The following is a 25,692-nucleotide window of genomic DNA, read 5'->3' as shown; positions in this document are numbered from 1 at the left end:
TGGATATCTGACACATTTACAGTCTTTTTAGCATCAAATTCCCTCTTTGTGTTTCCTCGGACAGTGTTTCCCTGTTGAGCTGCAGGTGGAAGTATAGTAACAAAAAGAGGGACTTTAGCACTAAAAAGACTGTAACGTTGAAAGATATCTACTTGATTTGACTCATTTGGACGCTGAAGCTTCATAATAGTTTCAGATAAACTTTTAAATACATTTTTTGCGCGGAAGGAGGACTGTGGATTTTGTCCCCCGTCACTTCCATTGTAAGGTCATTATGAAGGGATCTTCTAATGGTCAGTATGAACAGGAGGAATGATTACAGCAAGAAAAACATGTTTAACGGTCATTTGGGCTCCTGACTGTTGGTTTAAGACACACTTGAAAAATTGTGAACCCGTCCTTTAACCAATAATAATACATTATAATTTATTTACTTGCAGAATGTAGCGGAGTGGAAGTATAAAGTAGCAGAAAATGGAAATACCCAAGTGGTGTACAAGTACCTCCACATTGTAGTTGGGCACTACTTGAGTAAATGTATGTAGTTACTTTCCACTTTGTGTTTAATTCTAAAATGAGCTTATAAATTTAACATTTAGCTGCGCTATATAGATCAAAATAGGACCACAATGTTAATTAATGTCAGCTAATCACAATACACTAATTTAGCTAACAGATGTGTTAGTCTTACAACCAAACCAAACACATCTGTCTTTTAGGGTTCATATACTCCTGATGTCTTTATTTGTTGTGGTTATTTTGGTTCTGAAGCGTCTGATGAGTAACTGAGTAATTATAATTAACATAGCTGGAACATGAAGTGTTTTCTGTGGAAACTGGTTTTAAATTAAGTCCTTGAAAGTAAAGTTATATAAAATGACAGTAGAAACAATAGAAGCAGTGTAGGAGGAGCAGTGCCGTGAGGTGACTAACAGCTGTGGCAGGTAATGACTAATCTGTGATGAATTACACCTGAACCACTGCCAGGTCTGAACTGCTACTGTCGTTTGCATGTACTTAAAATAAACACATTCTTGCACTTATTGCCTTTATACACCGGTACACCGCGTGTCTAACATACCTGGGCGAGGATGTTTGATTGACAACTCGGAGGCGTGGCCAGCATGACCCAGACTGGAGCAGTGACAGGTGTTTGAGACAGGTTCGTTAACAGTCTGTCACTGCGACATATGGAGCACATGGTAACAGCTCCTTAGCTGTCTGAGTGCTCTCAGGTGACCACGTTAAAGGTCCTCATCTCACCTTTCAGCCCTTTAAGTAAACAGAAAAACTGCAGGATGCACTCGCCAACCTCCATCATTATAGGAAAACATCAGTCACCACCATGTTTCTGACTGTTCCTGTCTGAAAACTGATTGTTTCATCACTAAAGAATGGATGAGTGGTTCTTGAAACAGGATTCCTAAGGTATAAGAGCACTTGTGGACAACTAGAAAGCTTCAATGAGGACTTGTATGACAACGGAGGACTTGGAGGAAGATTCATAGGAGACTATTGGATGTGAAAAGGGCTTGTAGAGGTGAAACAGTGCTTCCCAAACTACCTGGGACCCCTCGTTACATGTTGCATTATTGTCTTGATTCATCGGTTAATTGTTTTGTCCCTAAAATGTCATAAAATAATGAAAAATATCCATTAAAGTTCCCCACAGTCCAAAGTTACATCTTCATATGTCTGGTTTTGTTTGATTAACATTTCAAACCCCAAAGATATTCAGTTTATCATCACGTTCAACAAAGAAAAGCAATAAGTCATCACATGTGAGAGGCTGAAACCAGCTTATTTTTTCATTTTTGCCCCCAAAAATTACTAAAACAGTTATTCAATTATCAAAATAGTTATTGATTAATCTTCTGCCGATAAATTAATCGATGAATCAACTAACCTTGCAGTTCTAGAGAAGACTTGAGGAGATAAAATACAGAAATCCACAATAAATAATGCAAAAATTAGAAGAAAGCTTGAAAAACAACAATTTATTGTGTACAAAATATATTTTTTTTCTGTATCCTCTCCTGTCCTATCATCTCATGACCCCTTTTATTAATTCAGCAACCCCTTGTAGGGTCCCGACCCCCAGGTTGGGAACCACTGCTCTAAAGGACTGTGTAAATCCTGACTATTAGGGCACTAAAGGACTTCTAGGGAACCTCTAGGGAACTGGAGGACTCTGAGGACGATTCGCAGAGGCGAGAAAAGACATTTTGTAGGGACTTCAGGACTTTAAGAGGACTCTTTGGGAGCTAGAAGATGACTCACAGTGGACTGGAGAACTGGGAGGACTTTGGGGGAGTACTCAAAGGAGACTTAAGTAGTGTACTCTGACTTGAAGAGTTTAAAAAAGGACTCATAAAGAAGTGTAGGACTGGATGAGCTCAAGGAGACTATACGTCCTTACAAAGGGCTCCCAGTGAAATGGATGATTCAGAGGATTACTTTTAGGATTGCAGAACTGGGCGGACAGGGAGGAAGATTTATAGGGTACTTCAGGACACGGAAAGGAACTCATAGAGGAATGAAGGACTATGAGGACACCTTGTACAGGACTGGAGGAGTACATGGATAACAGCTCATAAACTGAAAATACTTGGAGGTCTCAGAGTTACTACAGTACAGTACAACTCTCAAGGGACTAAGAAAAGGACTCATAATATTAAGGACTGGAAGTCAATTTGTAGGGAGACTAGAGAAAGAGGAAAAGGAAACTTGATGACTCAGGTTTACTGGAGGAATGGACTGTACAGTAGAGTGGAGGACTCAGAGTGGACTGGAGGCAGGACTGGGAGTCCAGGAGGACTTCTAGGGAATTTGATGACTTGACTAAAGGATAGAAATGGATTCATTAGGGAATAAAATCTCTTAGGAGGAATAGTGGGGGACTAGAGGATTTGAGAACTGACTCCCATGGAACTCAACAGTAGAATACAAGACTCAACAATACATCTACAAAAATAACATGGAATAACATGGAACACAACAAGTACATATAAAGCAGCAAAAAACACAAACAATTCAAACAAACATCCCATAAACGTTTCATAAAACAACAAGCAGCAGATCACTCATGACTACATGACTGATCCTTTTTAAAAAACTGTTTCACTTTGAGTTTAAAATGTTCCCAGTCATGATCCATAAAGAGTTCCACATGTTGATCCCCTGGAAAGTAAAAGCTGCCTGTCCAAATGAGGATTTATGAAAGGGCACTTCCCAGCAGATGCACCTAGACCAGGTTGCAGGCCAATAGAGAAGAATAGGCCAAAAAAAAAAAAACTGGCATCTCACAATCTTAGAGCCGTTATTGTGAAACTAATATGTTTTGCGCTGTGGACCAACGTAGCTGTTATTTGATGTGAGACTGGGTTATACTGAGAGGAACCACCAGGTGCCTGAACATCTGAGGAGCTGGTTATTTAAGCATTAATAGATGAGCTTAAGGTTAGTCAATTTAATAAAATGATCAAAACATATTTAATTCCTTAAGAAAATGGCAGTGGTGTGATCTTATTGGCTTCCTGTCCAGAATTTTAATAAGAGGCTGGATTGTTGTATCAAACTATTTGCAGCATGATGGTCTCTAATGAGCCTAAACATGTGCAAATTTGCTTTGCAACCTTGCTCACCACTTTAATAGCTTTATGTTTTACTTCCTGTCCAATAATTAATGGAAGAACAACTTGTAGGTGACTGGAGGACCTTAAAGGTTCTTCTAAGGAAATTAAAAACCAATGAGATGACTTGTAGAATAAGCAGACTAGAGCGCTGGATGAGCTGAAAGGGAATTTAAGGACAGTGGAGATGAGTTGGAAGGAGAACTCATAGGATTGGACATCTATAAGGCACAAGTTGACTTGTTGATTGAGAATTCAGAGTGAAATTCATGAAAAATGACTCAAACTGGAGGATTTGAGGCGGACTGGACTGGTTTATGGAGACATGGTGGCCTCACACACAGTGGAAACACATTAAGAAGACAAATGGCTGCAGTGAGACTAATGTTTATCCAGCAGGCTATTTAAAGAGAGAGAGAGGAGGGATTAAATGTGAGAAGCGATTGAAGAAAAAGATAAAGACATGAGAGGAAGAAGAAAACAGAAAGAGAAGAAGAAGAAATAATTGTCTTTTTTTCCATGTTTTCTTCCATTTTCTTCTTCTGTTTAATTCCCTTTTTCTATGCTTCCTTATAGATCTTTTCTTTGTTTCATCTTTTCCATCTTTCTTTTTATCTTTTCTTCTTATCCTCAGTGGTTCTTCTCTTTTCTGCCTTTTTAAGGGTTTTTTCACATTGATGGAATTTGAGGTACAAAAAAAAGTTTGTTTGTCAGTAGATGACATGTAAAGATTTAGGCCTGATATAAACAAACATTTAACCAGCTGTGGAAGAAGAACTCAGATCATTAACTGCAGTAAAAGCACCAATACAGCAATGTAAAAATACTCCATTACAAGTAAAAAAATGAAAAATCCTCCTACAGTAAAAGTACATAAGTATTATGAGCTTGATGTAGTTAAAGTATTGCAGTAAAAGTACATAAGTATTATGAGCTTGATGTAGTTAAAGTATTGCAGTAAAAGTACATAAGTATTATGAGCTTGATGTAGTTAAAGTATTGCAGTAAAAGTACATAAGTATTATGAGCTTGATGTAGTTAAAGTATTGCAGTAAAAGTAGTGGTTTGGTCCCTCTGACTGATATATTATTATATATGACATCATTAGATTATTAATAGTGAAACATCAGTGTTAGAGCAGCATGTTACTGTTGTAGCTGCTGGAGGTGGAGCTAGTTTACACTACTTTATATACAGTTAGCTAGTTTAGTCCAGTGATTCCCAACCTAGGGGTCGGGCCCCTCCAAATGGTCAGCAGATAAATCTGAGGGGTGGTGAGATGATTAATGGGAGAGGAAAGAAGAAAAAACAAAGTTCTGATACACAAATCTGTTTTCAGTTTTTTCTCTAATCTTTGATTTTTGCTGAAATATTGGATCATTTGAACATTTATTGAAATGAAAGCATGTGAGAAGTTTAGAGGGAAAAATCACTATTTGGTGGAGCTGTTAACAACTCATAGACATGTGAAATGTGACCCCGACTACACACTGCTTTTTGTAAGACGTCAAAAGACAAAAAGGTTGGAAACCACTGGTTTCATCTTTAACAATGTGTTGTATTTTAAAAGCTTGTTATATTATCCATTGTGTCAAATCTTCATCTGAAAAGTAACTAAAGCTGTCAAATAAATGTAGTGGAGTAGAAAGTACAATATTTCCCTCTGAAATGTAGAAAGTAGCATCACATACAAGTACCTCAAAACTGTACTTAAGTAGTACTTGAGTACTAGTTAGTACTTAGTTACTTTCACCACTGGATTTAACAGTATTAGAAAACAATATCATAATAATAGCTCACTTATATAATAAAGATTTAGATTTTAGTTCGATGTTAGAGCCTGTATCAGTAGTTGTAACTTAATTTGTTTGTTTTGCTCTGTTGTCTGAACTCAAAAATGTGTGTCTAACTTTTACGTCAATAGCCTCTAGTTCTGTGTTGTGTATTTCGGGATCAACCAGCTGATAGTTTGGAGGTTTTCAGCAGCACAACAGCAGGAAACTATTCAGTAAACATTATGAACCTGTTGAATAGAAGCTGTTGGAGGATCACAGCAGATGAGATGAGATAAGAGCAGGTTTGGAGGCTAAAGCTAATAAAAGCCAGCCTGCTCCTGGTGTAGAGAGAATCATAAATACCAGACTGACAGCAGAAGGATCCTCCTTCAGCCTGGAGAACATCACTCCTGCCTAACAGTAAAGACGTAAAGTCTTCATCCTCCAGCAGCTCACTCAGTTCTGACTCCTCTTCACATTTTTAAATCCCCTCTGGTCCAATTTTATGCACATTTCGAATTTCTCGCTTGTGGAGTGAACACACTTGAAATGCTAGTAAAAGTTGTGACATGGAAAGACATGATAAACGCTGATGTAAGCGGATATTTCCTGAGGCGTTTATTCCAGACTGGTTCTTCCTGAAACAAATCAGATTTTCATAGCTGCTCTTTCTGGCGTCATTAGTTTAATGTCATTTCAGCTGTGACAGATGGACCGGCGCTTTCACAGACTAATGAGACTGTTATCAGTGTCTTCAGTCCTTTTGTCTTTAGTCTTATTTAGTAATAAGAATAAAGATAAGTTACAAAGGTAGAGCAAACAGTCCTGAGAAGAGGCTTAATCAGGAAACTTGAGAAGTTTGGTTTGGTTTCATCATGTTTCAGGAGCAAAATATCTTCAATCAAGGTTTGTCAGTGTGACAGAACAGTAAGTTGTTTATTCACCTTGATACTGTATGTTTACTGGACTAATCTCTAGAAAAGTTGACTCATAATTCATGAAACCACTTTGAGATAATTATTCAGTTAACTCATATTTTTAAGGAATCAAGTTGAACCAGCTTAAAGGATAGGTTCAGGTTTCTTCAAGTCAGGAGCCCAAATGATCCATGTAGCAGGTTTTTCTTGCTGTAATCATTCCTCCTGTTCATACTGACCATTAAAAGATCCCTTTCTAATGTGCTTTCAATGTAAGAGATGGACGACAGAATCCACAGTCCTTGTTTTCAGCAAAAGAATATTCAGAGGTTTATCTGAAGCTAATATGAAGCTTCAGCCATGAAAATGAGTCAAATCAAGTGGATATCTTCCAAAGTTGCAGCTGTTTTAGTATAAAATACCCTCTTTTTTTTACTGTCTGTCTACTACAGCTCAACAGTGAAACTCCAACAGGTCCTCCAAATTAAACGACCACATAGTTTGTACCTGAACTCCAGAATGACCCACTGGAGCGTAATCTGCCGCTTTTCACAAATCACTGTTAAAAAATAATGTTTTATGACGTGACAATGCTGTGCTGCACAAAAACCTATGCAAAACTACACAATCTACGTCCTTGAAGTTAGGCCACCTCCTTTGTCATGGCAACAGTAAACACTTTGTTATGATTTTTAAAAAAATGCCTCGACTCATGGTTGGAAACGGGAAGTGAACAGCGGCCTCCTGCAGCTAAGTCCACTTTTTGCCACTTTTTACCATCTAACACACTATTTAGCATCCAACCCACCTCCTCCTAATAAGGAAGTCACCTTATATGGACGTCATCTGAACCGCGTCACTTCTCTGGGTCATAATGACTACGGCCACTAGATGGCATCTGTCACTCAAACGTAACTATAGGTCATTTTTGGCGACTGAATTTTCGATCTATAGGGTATATGTTTTTCTTGGGATTACGGCCTCCGTCATGTTACCGTATGATAAACAGACTTAGAAAAAATACAAAGACCCTATATTTTTATGGCTGCATCACTCCATAAAATGCAAATATTCTACATGTCTTTTGCATCATTTTAGACACATTTTCCAAAAATCTTTGAAATGTCTTTAGTGTCCCTGAAAGTGTTTTTAAATTCGTCTCTCATTTTGCGTGTTTGACATTTTGTCTCGACTCTTGCTTGGTTTAGATCCCACGACTCTTATGTCACCACCGTGACCTGCACATTAACTGTACTCTGCACCATTTAAACCTCACATTACTGAACTTTATCGGCTTTAAATCGTGGTACTTGATGTAATTTGAGAAAGAGCCGAAACCTTTAAATGATGTTTTCTCTCTGCTCTAAAGCTCAGTTGATGAATTTGTGCTTGCAGCTATTACTCTAATTACTCATATAGTGTTTCAACCGTTTCATTTTAAAGTCTGTGTGAAGAAACAAATAAATAACTCTGTTTGATGTGGCTGCTCTACAGTTATTAAAGAAACTCGTTCCCTCGACTCTCCCAGCTCCTGACCTCTGACCTCCCTGAGGAGAGCTGCTTATTTCCCTGCAGGCGGATTAATAATAAGACGTGACATTATCACGTTAACTGTGAGAAAATGTCAGCGGTCCTGATTCTGGCCAAACATGGGAAGGTTTTCAACATCTCAGCATCTCCATGTGCGGTTAGAGAGGAAGGTTTAGCTCCTGAACTGATCTGAGACCTGCCGTCTGAGCACATCCACGTCCAAAAATACACCCAAACCTGATTCATACATGACATACAAGATGCTGAAAAGAGAAAATACAAAAAAAACATACATACAAATGTGATTTTCTGATATTTCAGATGTGAAAGGTATCACATCATGAGTAAAGATGTGAAATAACATTTTCACTTATACATAATAGGCTGGTGTAGGTTTCAGAAATTTGTCTGAACATCAATATTCACAGGTTTTTTTCATAAGGGAACAACTACTATACAGTCTACATTTATTCATCTTTTTCATTCTTATTCAAACATTAAAAGAGATTATTTAAATTCTTTATTTTATTATTGGTCATTTCAGAAATTACAGATATTTTGCAAAAAGACAACTGATGTTTGTGTGAACTCTCCAATTTAAATCAAAGATTTACCGGTTAAAGAGCATCGTGACCCTACAGAAAATCACTCCAATAATATTCAGTAATCATAAATGAGTCAATAATAAGGACTTTGTAGTGACAGAATGAAAGTATGAACTATTTCATAGTTCATACTATGGGGGGGGCTCCTCTGTCCTCAGACCCTTGATTCAAATAAGGAAAAACTCTAAAAAGCTCAGGAAGAGCAACAGAGGAGGGATCCTCTCCCAGGACGGACAGACGTGTGATAGATGTTTTTACAGAATAGAACTCAAATTACAGAATACAGCATTGATTATGATAACAACATTATAATGGATTTATAATATGTATGAAGATGGAGATGAAGAGGATGGAGAGCAGCTTCCAGGCACCACTAGAGCAGAATAGGACCTGAGCCATGTGACTTCCATCACCATGGAGACCTGACAGGAGGACAGAGTACACCTGCACACAGGGGAGACTCACAGTACACCATCACATAAACAGAGGAGATTATTGACACAGGAGAGAGAGAAGCATCATTCAGAGAGAGACATGAGGTGAGGCTGAACTCCTGCAGGATGGAGAACCAGATCCAAAACCTCAGGAAAGAAGGGCGGGTCCAGGATGGGTGCTGGTCCAGCAAGAGATGCCTGAGAGACAAGAGAGGACCGGAGGAGAGAACAGGGAGAGAAGAGACAGAAGTTCACAGCTTAGATGCTCATGTGTTTAGGGAACAAAGATTAGAGGGATGCAACAGTCGCAATGATCAATTAACTCATTGGCAGGACAGTGCTTGGAGACAGAAACCGACTCGCCGTGCAGTACAAGGTCATGAAGGACTCAATTAAAGGCAACTAATTGTAGGTTAAGTCTGACGTCAGCAGGGAGGTTATTCCATAAGAACAGGGCGCGATCACTGACTGTATATAAAGATGGACGATGCGTCTCCACTTCCTGCCGCTATGTGAAAGTGAAGCCAAAATATCTCCTTTCCAGGAGCGGCCATCTTGCTTGTGTGGCGTGATTTAAAGCCAGAGTCTGAGCAGTAGAGTTGGCCTGACGTCAATCATGACGCCACGCCCCCTTTTTATATCGTCAAGTAACCACTTAAAAACAAACTTATCAGAAAAATGAGCACTTGGACAAACATCAGCGTGATAAAAATGACCTACAATGTCAGAAACTTTCTTTGGGAAAAATGTTTTTGATGTGTACGAGTACTTTATTAATCCCAAAGGGAAATTAAAGTGTTACAGCAGCCGCTTGACATCAAAATACAAAAACAGTGAAACAGGTAAAAGAAACAAATACAATTAAATCAGATACAATAACTAAATAAACTAAATCAAATATAAAAATAAGTAGAATCAATAAAAATAAAATAGAGACCAGAGATACAACTATAATGTACTATTTGCTGCATATACACTGTTTAATGAGTATATTAACATCATTGAACAGTGTATACTCAGCAAATATTATATAATAGTTATGGTTATATCTCTAGCTGATAAGTATTTTTTTTTAAATATTTTTCCCTGAGCTCAGACTCCCAGGCATCCCCACCAATCAGAATTTACTCTCTCTTCTGTTAATCAATTTGATTCCTCCTTCTTTTTATTTTTAACCTACTTTCATTTGTATTGTTATCATTGTTATAATTACTGCTATTATTACTTTCCCCTGCTACCTTATTATCTTATTATTATTGTTATAATTAATTACTAAACTGCCAGAGATAATACTGTTGTTGTTGGGTTGGGATAGATTTGGGTGTGATTATCGTGTCTCTTGTGCACGTTATTTATCTACAGAGCACATTTAAAAACAACAGAAGTTGTGTGTTTTACAGAAAAATATAAAAAATATAGTTGAAACTTTAAAACAAAACAAAATAAATATAAGTAAATTATAATAGTTAAAGTTAACAATTTCAATATGCATTTCATTTTTAATATGCATTGTAATATGCAAAGTTTTATTAAAATAAAAAAAGAAAGAAAGAAATAAGAAAGAAAGCTCCATCAATCAGATGCCTGGAAGACTGAGCGCGAGGTCAGCCTGCGAGACTGAACTCAGGGAATACAAAGAGCTCCTCTCATGAACGCGCCCAGTCGAGCTACAATCCCACACGGGAACGCGCCCAGTTGATACCAAACAGCAGCTCTGGGCTGTCCGCGCGGCGCCTGTCTCCTTAGCAACACTCAAACCGTTAATTCATTTCTTCTCACCTGTTTGTGTTTGAGGTCGCTGATAATCATCTACATTTAGCTCCGCCCACCTGCTTTCACCGTCCAGGTGGGCTCGATTTATTATTATTATTATCATTTCAACCTTTTTAGCAACGTGGGAGAGATCAGGTGAGGCGGAAGTGAAGTGAGGAGAAGAGAGAGCCGCGCGCAGCTCACCTGTCCGCAGGTAAACATCCAGAGCAGAGGAAAAGAAGGAAAAGACAGAAAAGTAAGTTTATAAGAACTGAAGGATTGATTTGAAACAATTGAAGATCTCTGCTGCATTTATCTTTTTACTCTGTTCTGTGATTCTCTTTTATTTCTGTTTCTGTTTTTCTGACTCTGTTCCAGTTTCGCAGGATCTACAGGTTCTAACAGAACATGTTTCTAGTCTGTTAACTGTAGAAATCACTCACTGAGGCTCAGTTTAAACAGCTGCTGCATATTTCAGTCTCATGTTGTTTAACAGTGCACCACACAACAGAAAATGAGAACATATTTTTACAGAAAAGGGAACAACTACTGAAGGAAAAACTGGACAAATGTTCTGGTGCTGTTTTAGTTTGTTGTCATATTGTTCAAGTTGTTTTTTGGGGGGGGCTCTCTTAGGCTCTAGTCATCAATGAGGAGTTTTTAGCTGTCTTTAGAGAGGTTCTAGGCGTCTTTTAGGTGTTATTTGTCTATGAGGAGTTTCTTTTGGTCTTTGAGAAGGTTCTAGTCATCTTCAATTAGGCTCTAATGGTCTTTGAGTGGGTTTTAGTCGTCTTTCAGGTGTTATTTTTGTATGAGGAGTTTATATTGCTCTTTAAGGAGGTTCTAGTGGTCTTTTAAGATCTAATTATCAATGAGGAATTTTTAGTCGTCGTTGAGAAGGTTCTTGTCATCTTTTAGGAGGTTCTAGTGGTCTTTCAGCGTCTAGTAATCGATGAGGAGTTTTTAGTTGTCTGTGAGAAGGTTCAAGTAATCTCTGACAAGGTTCTAGTTATCTTTTAGGTGTTATATGTCTTTGAGGAGGTTCTAGTCATCCTCAAGGAGATTCTATAAGGAACTAACCAATGAGGAGTTTTAAGTAGAATTTGGGGAGGTTCTTGTCGTTTCTGAGGGGGTTTTAGTGATCTTTTAGATTCTATTCAAAATGAGGATTTTCTTTAGTTCTTTAAGGAGGTTCTATTGGTCTTTACTAGTGGTCTCTTAGGATCAGGTCATCATTGAGGAGGTTTCAGTGGTTGTTGAGGTCTGAATCCAGAGGATATGATGTTATATGTGTGATTGTTTTGACTCTTTGATGTGTTTTGTACATCTGTGTGTTGACCTCCTTAAACTGAACTGCCTACAAAATGAATTTCAGTGTAAGCTGTCATCTTGTATCCTATCATTGAGGAGTTTGTAGTGGTCTTTGATCTGGTTCTGGTAGCTGAGGAGGTTTTAGGAGGAGGTTCAGATCTCATCAGGGGGTTTCTAGTACTTTTACTTCTACGTTTATGTAAATGAGGACAAAATATTGATCTATTATACGATGGATTGCACATGGCCGTCTGCACGGCAACACTGCTGTGATGAATCTCTGACAGCTCGTTAATGTTAATGAGCTCCCATTAAGTGTTAATTAGCTCTGCTGTGACTGAGTTTGGTCTCGGAGATGGTGACTGGTTAATTAGTCATTTAGCAGGTAATTGGCTTGAGGTAAAATTATGAAGCATCGTCATGGTGACAGTGATGACGTCACACACTATAATTCATTCAGTAAGTGGGGGCTGCTGATGTAATTTATGTTGTAATTTGAATGAATGAAATCTAATTAAATGGTTTTAATTACTTTATGAACCCGTCAATCAAACTCTTCCTTCATTCACATTTATTTTCAGATCTGTATCACCTTTCAATGAGCTACTTAATGACTGAGTCACAACACTGCGTCAAACAAACAATGTGTGTTTTGGTCTTTAATGACTCCACCTCTACCAGTCTGAATATTAAAGCTTCCACCCCATTGTGTTTACAGAACAGAAATACTGAGAACTGATCTTTCATTATCCCTACACATAATACACACAAAGGCCTTTAATCAGTTGCTATATTTAACTGCTGTTTTGATGGTATTGACATTTCAGAAGGCGATATTTTTACTACACCGCATCTGTTGACACTAGAACCTCCTCATAGACAACCAGAACACTCTCAAAGACCACTACAGACCACTATAAACATGAATTAGAAACTAAAATACCACTAGAATTTGCAGTAGAATCTCCTCAACAAACACTTGAACATACAACTAGAACTGAAAAGGCCAATAGAACCTCCTCCTGGAGAACTAGAACCTCCTCAGCTATTAGAAACTTCTTCAACTACAAATTCCTCAATGATCAGCTGACTAGAGTCTATACAGCTACAGGCTAAAAGATGAATAGAACCTCCTCAAATCATTTAAAACTCCTCAGTGATGACTAGATCATAAGAAAACACTAGAAGCTTCTCAAAGACCAATACAATCTCCTTGAAAATAACCAGAGCTTCCTTGACACTAGAACCTCCTCAAAGACCAAAGTAAGTCTTCATAGATTAATAGAATCTAAAAGATCAATAGAACCTCTATGGTGACAATTAGAACCTCCTCAGAGATGGCTAGAACATCCTCAAAACCCACTAGATCCTCTTCACTTAACCCACATAGATGACAAGTACCTAAAAAAACAAACAAACAATTGAACCTCTTCAAAGACCTCTACAGACCACAGAACCTTCTAGAGGACTAGAACCTCCTCAGGGACTAGAACCAGATCAAAGACCACTACAGACACCTAAATGAGCAGCTGACCAGAACCTAAACAACTACTAGAACCTCCTCAAAGACCGCTAAAAGAGCATCTTACCATCTATGAGGACGTTCTATCAGTCACTCTAAAAGTCTATGAGGAGATCAGAGTCATCTATGAGGAGGTCCTAAAGCTTTTTGTCATCTATGAGGAGGTGTTAAAGCTTTTTGTCATCTATGAGGAGGTTCTAGCAGTCGTTCTAAAAGTCTATGAGGACCACAGACTCATCTATGAGGAGGTCCTAAAGCTTTTTGTCATATTTGCAGAGATTCTAGAGGTATTTTAGGTTCTGTTTGTCTACGAGTAGGTTCTAGTCAGATTGTCTGTGGTTCTATGGTCTGTCTGATCGTCTGGTTGCTTGTGTTTCTTGACCTGTCAAAATTCCTTTTAGTGTTGTCATCATGTTTCTAGTTGTAATGAGCTGTTTTGCCTTTTTAAAAATCCTGGATTTATACCAAAAGCTAAAGGTTTGTTCTTAGGTCATGACTTAATCTTCTAAGTTTTTGAGAGATACATCAACATATAAAAAGGGGAGACTAAAAGCAGAACCTCCTTGGTGAAAATAATTGTTCTAGGTTGAAACTATCGATCCTGACCTGTAGTGCCAGCTTCCTGTATCTGCTGTCAGAGTCCCAAACTGTGACAGCAGACTCAGACCAGTCTGCCAACATGCCGCCTGCTGCAGCCAGCACATTCCTAACACATGACACAACGACACACTGGAACATCCCATCCTCAGCTGAGCTACAACACGCTAACAAAGCTCTCCTTCAGCTGCACCAACACAGCTCCACCTCGCCCTCCAGCTACAGCAGACACGCCAGAGATCATGCATGTTACAAAACTTTAGAAATGTATCAAATAATGTTTGTTACAAAAGAGGTTTGAGCTCGAGTGTTACAAGATGAGACACCTGTCAATCAAACCAAGATGCTCCTTGATTTTCCTAAAGAAGCATTAACTCTGAAAATCTTTCCGCAATATCCTGATTTTATGTACAAAACAATTATTTGATCAATGGAATAATTATTATGTCTATAAAATGTCAGAAAATAGTAAGAAATTACTATAATTTCCCAAAATCAAAGGTGACATCTTCAGATATCTTGTTTGGTCCAATGATCCATCAAAAACTCATCGATATCAAGTTCACTATCATGTATGACGAAGAAAATCTTCATATTGTGACATGAGTGAAGCTGCAACCAGGAAATATTTGGCATGACTAATTGCAGATTAATCAACTTTATGACTTCAACTACTATAATTAATATAACCATATTGAGCTGTAAACTGCAATTAAAACTAACAATTAACTATTTAAGTTTTTATTTTGCACATATGAAGAGTGTGGTCTCATTTAATTTTAGAATAATACTGATTTAAATCATATCATCGCTTTTGCAGCCTGAATCACCTGAATAAAGTTTTTTTTGGATCAAATCAAGACTTAAATTTCTAATTAAAATAATAAATTTAAAGTATATGGTAGTCTTCTGCATGATGGGTCAGTGTGACAGGTCTTCAGATCCCAGGATAAACCTGAACAAGAAGCTCCCAGTCAGACTGATCCGTTTGTTTTACCAATAAAAGTCTCACAATCGTTACTTTCTATAAAGTTTGCTCAACTTCTGTTGGCACAGATGTAGATCAGATAAGATGGCGTTAACAAGGACGTGGTGGTGTGAAGTTGACAAAAAGTTGTTTTTTTTTACTGTATGTGTGGCCAAACTGTCATTCTCATCGTTTGTGTGTCCGCAGTGAGTAACCCCATCCCGTCCAATCTGAAGTCGGAGGCCAAGAAAGCCGCCAAAATCCTGAGAGACTTCACCGAAATCTCCAACAGGAACGGACCCGACAAACTCATCCCCCGTAGGTTTCACGACTCAACCACAACATTTTATTGATACCTGAGGAATGAAAACATGTTTTAACTAATTTTTTTTATAATTGAACAAAATACAACAAACCTCTTGTTACATTATTGTTAAATAAAGAAAACAATTATTGATTTAGAAAGAGTAAAAAACCTAAAAATGTGACAAAGCAAACAAATGCCAACTTTTGATACCTGACAGCTTTTCATACTAATTTCATTTTATTCAATTTTTAGTTAAAATATTGAACATTACCAGCTGTAGGTGTGACTATATTTCCTGTTCCACACTCAAAGAGAGAAAAGAAGTAACAAGTTCAACAGGAAAACAATCATTTACAGAAATATTAAGATCTCAAATTTTAAGTATGTTTTTAGGATCCAAACATTCAGATACAAAATTCAAGTGTCCAGTAATGAAAACAACATATTCTGTCTGCTCAGATTCATCCAGTCGTTTTTGTAATGTAATTATTATTGTGTCATTTATACAACCACAAATTCAAGCCAGGACCCGACTGCAGCGTTTACATTTCCAAAAGTCCAAGACACATTGGAAAACATTTGCTGTGTAGTTCTGCAGAAACCAGAGTAAACATTTCTTATGTTCCAGGCTTTTTGAGACAAAGTTAGAAAACTTAAACACATCAAAATTAAACATACATTCCAGTTTTTGATCAGCAGAAGATTTTTCAGGGTTTTGTGGAGACATTTCATGGAAAATTAACTTTTTTTAAATCATCATAATATATTCTGTCAAAAAAGACTTTTCACTTCACCCAAATCACAGATCAAACAGTGTTTTCCTCCTGAATATTTTTAATATTTTTTTAATCTGCAAACCTGAAACTCCAGAGGAAAAACAGCAGCTCTAAACTGTGACACTAAAGATCTTTGACTTCCACATAAGATGTAAAATACAGTCGGATTCATTAGATATGCACTTACATCCTTAATTTTGGCTCAATTTTCTTCAAATTTAAATAAAAGATTCAACTTTTAATAAAGTTTACAACATTTGGATTTAATTCAGACACCAAAATTCAAAGTTTAATACCTGGGTTACTGATAAGCAACTTTTTCTATCTGAATTTGTTGTTGATGAAGTTTTTGAAATTGCAAAATGTAAAATGACCTTCTGTAAATATAAAAGAGCCAAATTCAAACCACAAATTCAACATAAAATAGATTAGTTTCACAAAGAGTTGCAACTAATGATTGTTTTCATTATTGATTCATTGTTTTGTCCATAAAATGTCAGTTAACAGTGAAAAATGCAAGTTATTATTTCTTAGAGTTTAGAGTTTCGGCAGTCAAACATTCAAAGATATTCAGTTTACAGTCGTGCATGACACAGAAAAGCTTCAAATCGTCACATCTGAGAAGCTGCAACCAGCAGATATTTGACTAACTGTTGCTGTATTCAGTCGTCTCTAAAATTGTAAAATGATGGCAGCGTTTTTGCGAGGACGGAGATGGAAGGAAGAAGGAAGTTTTTAACGTATTAAGTGTGTATTTTAATGTGTTTTATTATGTGAAATGTGTGTTTGTTGCAGCTCATGTGATAGCGAAGGCGGAGGGTCTGGCCATCATTTCCGTCATCAAGGCCGGTTTCATGATCACAGCGAGAGGAGGCAGCGGCATCGTCATCGCCAGGCTGTCCGACAGACGTAAGACATCGCAAAAATGCAACGTCTCTAACGTTTTATTAAAACTCTTCACACGGGAAGGTCAGAGGTCATCTTGTCGCGTTTCAGTGTGCCCCCCCCCCCGCCTCCCCCTCCGGTGATTTCTTGTTTTTTGGCACATTTTTCGTTGCTGTGGTGACAAACAGACAAACCTCCCTGCAGCGTTGGGAGCAGTCATCTGATGTGGTTACTGGTGATAATTACACGTCCGGCGGTGGCGAGTGTAGCACTCGGGCGACGGATGTCGGAGGATCACACGGAGGATTCTATCGCCTGCTTCTCTTTTTCTGCTTTTTAGTTCAGCTGAATCTGGAAACGCCAGCGCCAAGAAAAACCACAGAAATGAATTCTTGATTTTTTTATTGAGAGCCAAATTTAGCAACATCCAACTGTTTCATTTTAAAAACTTTTATTGGTGAGAAGAAAAAGGAGGACGCAGATAAAAAAGAAGAAGAAGCAGAGAGGGAAGGATGAAGTAAAGGATGTGAATATTTATTACATTTATTATATAAGAGATGCTTCCTCAACAAAAAACACACAAGAAACATCAGGACAAACTGTTCTACTTTGTTGCTAGAACATTTTCTACTCTTATTTCTTTCTTTCTTTCATATCTCCACAGTATAAAACTTATACAGTTACTACATGATGCAGACAGGATGTCATGTGTTTGAGCTTTTCTTTGCAAAGGTTAAAAATCACACAAATAACAATAAAAACCAACATGCAGGAAGAGAAACGGACCTTTGCTTCTGAGATGTTTGTGAAGAATGTCTGGTCGAGTAGATGCATGTGTGTTCATTTGTCTGCTCTTTGTATTTATTTGTTTACACATTTTTAAAAAAAATATGATTAAATGCTTAAACACTTTTACCTTCATATACTTATCTATGCTTGTACAGGAGAGGAAAGAAACTAAAAGCTGATAAAAAGACCTAAAAATTCAAGACTTATGATATATAAATATAATCAAAATTGTAATTTTGTAATTAAATATAGAAACAGCAAAGGAGGAAATCTGTCAAACTTGATAAGAGGAATCTCTCCAAAGAATAATCAACACATTTGCTTTTACTGTGTTTGTGTGTTTTCAGGTTGGTCGGCGCCTTCCGCCATCGGCATCGCCGGTCTGGGAGGAGGCTTTGAGATCGGGGTGGAGGTGAGTGAACAATAAATGAACGAAATGTATAAGATTTTTTTTTAAAGAGGACATATTCTGCACATTTCATGGTCTATATTTATATTCTGGGGCTCTACTGGAATATCTTTGCATGTTTTCCAGTTAAAAACTTCTTATTTATCTTGTAATGGTCTTTTTATTCAGCCCCTCAGTTCAGCCTCTGTCTGAAACAGGCTGTTTTAGCTTTCAAACACGTTCACAATGATTTATGTCACTCATAACATCAGAAAATCATCTTCTTTTCAAGACCCAGATTAATTCTAGGCAATGAAAAATGAACTGAAACAAGTTTTCCTCATTTTGGGATTTTTCTGGGAATGTACTCGAGACCAGACAGAATAAAGCACACAGCTGCAATACAAAGAAAACTTGATTCAAGAAAATTATTGAAATGATTTGTTTTGTACCTCATTGGCTAAGTTTTTGTTCCTTTTTTAAGTATATATGAATTTAGGACAGAAAAATGAGAATTCATCAGTTCAGTGATCTGTTAGGCGGCTGTCAAAAGTCAGATGTCAGATTGCCCTTGAATGCACCAGTGTACCACCTGGCAAACACACACATCTGAAATAAATAAATAAAAGTACATTTTTGAAACCCCTTCAGGTGTCAGACCTGGTGATCATCCTGAACCAGCGGCGGGCCATCGAGGCATTCACAAAAGGCGGGAACCTGACGCTGGGCGGGAACTGCACGGTCGCCGTGGGACCTTTGGGCAGGTGAGCACCTGCACTCTCACTCTTACTGTCTGTCTCTTAATTGCCTCCAATCTGGGCTTTTGATGTAAATTACAGCTTTGGCATTAATGTTTTATTCTGCCTCAGGATTTACGAGATATTTAATGACAGCTGATGTGTTTTTGTTTTGAAGCCTGAAGCAGAAACACAAACTAATACTGTTAAATCTCTACAGCTGTTACATCAGCTTTACTGTAGAGGCTGTGATTTATGTGTGGTGTTAATTTTAGAATAAGGAGGTCAGTGTTGTTTCAGTGCAGTTCAACAGGTTTTGGCGAGCGTGTGTGTGTGTTGGCAGGTGTTGGTGGGCGGGACCAGGTATTTGAGTTACAGGTAAAAGCTGACATCAGAATGGTTGTCTGACTGTTCCTATTGAAGAACTGAGCTGCAGACAGAAAGAAAATAAAGTGAACTGACATGAACTGTTCTGGAGTTTAACGTGAGTTTGTCTCCAAATGACAGGATGTTCAGTATTTACCAGCAGGTACAGTAATGGATCTTGAAATATTCAGACATAAAATACCAATGTCATGTGTCAGCTTTTCAGAAACAGCAGTGAAATAAGCTTCAAAATTTAAAAAAAAGAGAACAACAGAAGTCCAAACAATTTTGCCCCTTTGGAACCCCAGTAACAGAAATAATAACCTTCTCTCCTCTTCAAAATACTGACATAATCACTTCTTACCAGCCAGTATTTTATTGGATGCACAGTAATCTTTGAGTGGAGACAGAAAATCCAAGAATTATGTTTCAGCTTTTTCAGAAACAGCAACAAAATAAGAAACACAAACTGAAATAAGCTTCAGATATAAAAATGAAGAACAACTGAGGACCTAGGATTATGCCTTGTGGAACACCAGAGATAAAATACTGGAATAGCTACTTTTTTCCTGGCAGTACATGATTAAATACGCTTTATCTCTTTTAATATAGACAAAAAACACCAGTACCATGTTTCAGCTTTACAGAAACGATGATGGGATACGCCCTGAAACTAACTTCAGCTTTAAAAACAAAGAAGGTGTGTGCCTTGTGGAACACCACAGAGATTATGACCTTGCTCTTTCAAAATGCTTAGATACACAAAATTAACTTGGAACACAGAAATAAAATTACTGTATCACATTTCAGCTTTTCAGAAAGGGTGACTAAATGAGTCCTGAAACATTAACTTCAAAAATCTGTAGAACACCACAAAAATATCGACCTTCTCTCGCCTTTTTTAATGACTAAATGTTTCATTTTTAGCAGCCAGTTCATGAGTAGAAACACATTTGCCTGAGAAACAGAGATGGAAAAAGCCCTGAAACAAGCCTCAGCTTTAGAAACAGAGAATAATAGAGGATCTAGGATTGCGCCCTGTGGAACGCCACAGTGATAATGATTGTTTCTGTCTTTCAGGAATGTGGAGGCTGATGTTGCTCTGCGCAGCACAGCGGCGGTCTTCACTTACTGCAGGTCCAGAGGTTTGTTTGCTGGTATTTCTCTGGAGGGATCCTACCTGATCGAGCGCAAAGACACGAACCGCAAGTATGTACAATCTAAACTTAAACTTTTTGTCTCTTCTGAATCAGTGTTTGAACACAAATAAATGGTGAGTTTTTGCGTTGGTTGCAGGTTCTACTCCCAGGACATCCGAGCATCTTCCATTTTGAATGGTGATGTGGAGCCACCGTCAGAGTGCTACGACCTCTACCACATCCTGGACGCCTACGCTGAGGCCTACACTGCCGACTGGACCAGCAAGAACATGCCTGCAAAGGTAAATGACACAAACTGTCTACAACTTTTAAATTAAATCATTATCTATAAACTAACACATGATTGACAGAACTGCTCAAGCAAAGTTTGAGCTCCAGACTTCAAATTTTAAACCAAACGGCCGACATGGAAAGTCATTTTCATTCAGCTTTTTGATATCTTTTAAGTTTTTTGAAGAACTACAGTTTTGTTTGATGCTTTTTTTTTAGGCATTTTCAGCTTCCAACTTTCCCAGAAATGTCTCTCATCTTCCTGCAATCATTTATTTTCTGTTTATTACTAAAATGTTCTCTTATTTCTCTTTCTCTGTCTCTTTTCAGTCGTCTCTTCCTCCATCCAGACCTCCAGCTCCTCCTCAGCAGAAGGCAGCGACCAGCTTCCAGCAGCTACCAACCAACACTGGTAAAGTTCCAGTAAAATTTAAGGAAAACGTGGTTTATTCTGAGTTTTTCCTGTTTAATATATGATGTAAACAGTGTGTAAGGATCTGTGTGTGTGTGTGTGTGTGTGTGTGCAGGTGGAAGTACAGGAAGTAAAAACGCTCTCTACCCAAGCATCTCCATCTATAAATCTGCAACCTCAGGTGAGCTTTTACCTTTTATTCATCTTCACGCAGCAGATGTTCTTCCTCCTTTTCTTCCATCTTAACATCTCCTCCACCACTTTCCTCCCTTCTTTACCTCCCTCTCATTGTTTACTTCCTCTTGTCCTTCCTTATTTCCTTTGCTTTACTTTTTTCTTCTTTATCTCCCTTTACTGTTTTATGGTCTTTACCTCCTCCTTTCTCTACTTCCTTTCTTCCTTCTTTGCTTATTTCTTACTTTACCTTCTTCTTTGGTGCTTCACAGCTCTTCCTTTACTTGTTTACCTCCCTCTTCATCTCTTTACCTGCTCATCTTCCTCTTTACCTCTTCATTTCCTTCTCTAGGTTTGTTTCCATCCACCTGTTTTTATTCGCGTTTATTCGCTTTGAAAAACAAATGTAAACAGAGTGAGTCCATGATGACGTACATGAATCATGTGACTTAAACGTCACTGAAGAGCTGAAGACATCAGATCTGCGTGGAGCGATGAGGAGAATCAAATCAATACATGACGCAAACAGAAATATCATATTTCCATCATGTTTTCCATCGTTTGAGTTTTGACTGCTGCTCTTTTAATGACATCGTCTCCTCTTCTTCCTCGTCTTCCTCGTCTTCACTTCCACCTCCTCCTTTCTTCAACCTCTTCAAGTCTTTCCTTTTTTACGTCTTTCTCTCCCCCCTTTTTTTTCTTCTTGACTTCCTCCTTTGACAGATAATCCGTGTTTTCTTTGCTGTAGTAGCTCACCGCAACACACACACACACACACACACACACACACACACACACACACACACACACCTTGTTAGAAAATGGAAGTTAATGTGTGTCTGTACTCTGGTTTGTTATTAACTTGTAACCTTGATGAAGCAGCCAATATCAACACACACCGACCCACTGATATCCCGTGTGTGTGTGTGTGTGTGTGTGTGTGTGTGTGTGTGTGTGTGTGTGTGTGTGAGCTGAACATTAACTGTTTTCATTTTCACTCTTTAACACACACTTGCAGCATTTTGAGTGTCAGTTTTAAGGCTGCAGCTTCCTCTAGTGGTCACTACATGAAAGTATCATAGTTAGAACTATAAGCATACTGGATTAAAAGGAAGGATATTATAATATTAAATGTGCAAAAGTCCTGACAACATCAGTAGAATTTATCCTCTGAGGATCCTGAAGCTCTAACTAACTGTTATTTCCATCATCTATTAATCTTTTGGTCTATAAAATGTCACAAAGTTACTTCTCAGAGTTCAGGCTGACGTCTTCAAATGTCAAATGTTTTCAGTTTATAGTGATATAAACCAGATACAAGCTGAATAATCAACAAACTGTATTTTACTGGTTTCTGAAAACAAGATGCAACATTATAAACTGCCTCACGCACATCAGCACTTTATTTTTCTTATCTTTATTCTTCTAGTTGCTGTTTTTCTTCCTTTTAACATAAATATTTTATTCTGAATTGCGTGCAGAGTATCGTCACTTCTAAATGTCTTCAGTTGTCTTGCTGTGTTTTTATTGTCTTCGTTATTATATTTTTATGTTTTTGTGGTGTTTTTTTTTACGCTGCGAAAGGAAAAACTTTTACTTTGTTTTTCAATCTTCACTTCCAGAAACTGACTGACTGACTATGAGACAACTGAAGCTGTGAAATATTTGGTTTAAAAAATATAATATATTACAATTACATTACAGTATTAGTGCTTTCAAACTGCAAAGGAGCAAAGATTACAAGAATCGCAGGTCATTTAAAAACAAAACTACCTGGAGTCATTTATTTAAAATGTGTTTTGCTTAATTCACATTCAACTTTTTTTTTTGTTTTGTTTATTCGTGTTGAATTACTCTACAATATTCTGAAATATTTTCAAAGTTTCTGCTTTATCTCTCTCATGATATATATATATATTATAGCCCTTAAAGTTAAATTGATTGTAAGTTTTACAAAACATAAAAATCAAGCAAGCCATGAAAATGTTGAGTTAAATGGCAGAAAACAATGAAAATACAAATATACGTAAAATTAAGTCTTCTAAATCGTCTTTAGATTTAGTTTAATGTCTCTTTTTATCTTACTGTAATGACTAGTTACTATTAATTTTATTGAATAACATGATTGAAAATAAACATACATTTGAACTAAATCTAAACTGATCCTAAAGTTTAATTTAATAAAAGTCTCCAACATGTTTACATTTTTCTTTGTTTTTGTTTTTCCCTCTAGGTGGACCATCGATGGGTGGGGCCAGTGGGCAGCTAGTCGTCACGGCGACCCATCCATTCACAGGTCAGCAGCCGGGAGACCTGAGCTTCGCTCCCGGGGACCGCATCACCGTCATCACCAAGACCGAATCCCAGTACGACTGGTGGGAGGGCCAACTGGACGACGGGCGAGTTGGGATCTTCCCCGCTAACTTCGTCACATACTGACTGTCGCCCCCTGGTGGTCAGTTTCTACAGGCGCCAGGAGGGGTCAAGGGAGCGTTTAGATAGTGCTTTATTTTAGGGGTCTGTAATTTCTTAATCATTTTCTATAAAATTTCCTCAAAAAATATCTGTAATTTGGCACGAATTTTAGAAAATTTAAGGAAAAACAATGTTGTCTGTGGACAAACTTCACATTTTGAATGTTTAGCTGACCTGCTGTACACTGATGAAAAGACTTACTACTTTAAATTTAGAAGTTAATTAATTAATTTAAAATGCACCAATTGTACACTATTTCCAATTATTAGCACCAAAAAATCATTCATCCTAGGAAATTTCTTGGAAATAATTTAAAAATTACAGACCAGTTACATTAAATGTTTGCATATTTTGTTCTTTCATGATCGTGAAATGATTAGAAACAAATGCAAAAAGATTTTATCTCAACATAACAACACAATTTAGTTGAGAATTTGGAAATTATAATTAATGTGAAGTTGAAAATATATATTTTAAAATAGTTTCGTACACATTGCTGTGTCCCTTTTTAAAAGGCTTCAGTTAAGCTCCAATAAAACGTTTATTAACCGGATAAAAAAAAAATTTTTTCACACAGTTTTTGCGATCAAACTGCCAACAGATGGTGTTCGGTGCCTTAAAATATATCACAATTCAACATTTAAATTGAAAAGATGAAGAAACTAAAATGTTACTAAATGTCACTTTTTGGCTCCAGAAATCACTTGAAAGTTAAAATAGTTTAGAGTTGTGTTCAGGGACCTATGGAGCGTCGGAAATCTTAGCACTTTGTTCAACTGGGTGACATGTGTTTGTTGTTTATGTTCACAGGTTATTGTGGTGGTGACGGTGAAAGGGGTATAACTAGAATATTTCACCCAAATTATAATAAACAAACATCAATTTCCTTAAAACGTTTAAAAAGTGAAGCAAATGTACAACAGAATATAGACTTTTTTTTACTAGACTAAATTATAATTAAGTTGAAAATAAACACTTTGTAAACAAAATGAAGGCTTGATGTTAAAAGGACTGGAAGAAAGTTAGAATTAACTTGAATTTTAGAATAAATATAATAAAAAAACTATAAGCAAATTAAACTTTCAGGCAAAGATTTAGTTGCTTTTGGAGGGAGCTCTTCACTGTGCGTTCATATAAAACAGTATTTAAAGCTTCAGTTCTGGGATCTGTTACTGTCTTTAAAATGTCTCCTCAGCAGTAAACAGGGATGAGGATGGTGTTATGTATTTATGGACACTTAAGATTTATCTGTGTTTATAGTTTATATATAATAATGATGATGATGATGATGATGATGATATTCTGTCAGTTTGGTTTGATTTTAAATAATTATTTGCTGTTTTTGGATTGTTTTTACATATCAGATACTGTATGAGAATCATAAATAAATCTAATTTATACAGACTTTGCTGCACATTTTTGTCCATTTACATTTAGAAATGTTTCATTAGATTTAAAATATATATATATATATATCATTACAATATATGCAAAGATCTGAAATATTTGTAATATGTAAAGATGAGAGAGTCAGACGTCATAAACTGTCCTCAGATGTGTCACTTGTGTGTGATAAACTTAAAATAATCTGTAAAATGTCCACAAAGCATCTAAAAACCATGTTTAAAAAATATCTTATGCATCTGAGATTTAATCATTTTACAGCTTTCTAATTGACTTTCAGATTTCTAAATGTTTAATGAACACATAAATGTGACTAAAATGTGATTTAAGTGTTTAAAATTAGAAAATATCTAGTTTGAGTTTTGGGGGTTTTAGTTTTGATTAAATCTCTTAATTGGTCTTTAAATTCAGGTGAACATACACTTAAAATTACTATTAAAAAAACATGTAAGAGCAAATTAATTTTCATTAAACAATCTCAACAACCCCTGCCACACAGTGGTAACA

General features: G+C 37.1%; 1 protein-coding gene across 2 annotated transcripts; it reads left to right on the top strand.

The window, feature by feature from the left end:
- The first annotated feature begins 1,226 nt into the window (after window positions 1-1,226).
- sh3yl1 (SH3 and SYLF domain containing 1) lies at window positions 1,227-25,185 on the top strand. Of its 2 annotated transcripts, none has more exons than XM_044344397.1 (10): window positions 1,227-1,540; window positions 15,250-15,360; window positions 16,921-17,034; window positions 18,147-18,211; window positions 18,839-18,951; window positions 20,371-20,499; window positions 20,587-20,731; window positions 21,051-21,132; window positions 21,248-21,313; window positions 23,540-25,185. In XM_044344397.1, exons 3-10 carry the CDS (start codon window positions 16,980-16,982, stop codon window positions 23,743-23,745), a joined length of 861 nt encoding a protein of 286 aa, XP_044200332.1. In that variant the 5' UTR covers window positions 1,227-1,540; window positions 15,250-15,360; window positions 16,921-16,979; the 3' UTR covers window positions 23,746-25,185. The 2 variants fall into 2 exon arrangements, with proteins under 2 accessions (XP_044200332.1, XP_044200331.1); XM_044344396.1 differs by lacking the exon at window positions 1,227-1,540 and adding an exon at window positions 10,579-10,901.
- Window positions 25,186-25,692: the final 507 nt, after the last annotated feature.

This window comes from Thunnus albacares, chromosome 24 (assembly GCF_914725855.1).
Source record: "Thunnus albacares chromosome 24, fThuAlb1.1, whole genome shotgun sequence".
NCBI lineage: Eukaryota > Metazoa > Chordata > Actinopteri > Scombriformes > Scombridae > Thunnus > Thunnus albacares.
This window is presented reverse-complemented; position numbering and strand designations above follow the sequence as displayed.

What these genes read in the sequence shown, in the direction of transcription:
- sh3yl1 (XM_044344396.1), top strand. An exon ending in ACCCGACAAACTCATCCCCC is followed by an intron (nt 15,361 to 16,920) that starts GTAGGTTTCACG and finishes TGTTTGTTGCAG; the next exon opens with CTCATGTGATAGCGAAGGCG. An exon ending in CGCAAAGACACGAACCGCAA is followed by an intron (nt 20,500 to 20,586) that starts GTATGTACAATC and finishes CGTTGGTTGCAG; the next exon opens with GTTCTACTCCCAGGACATCC.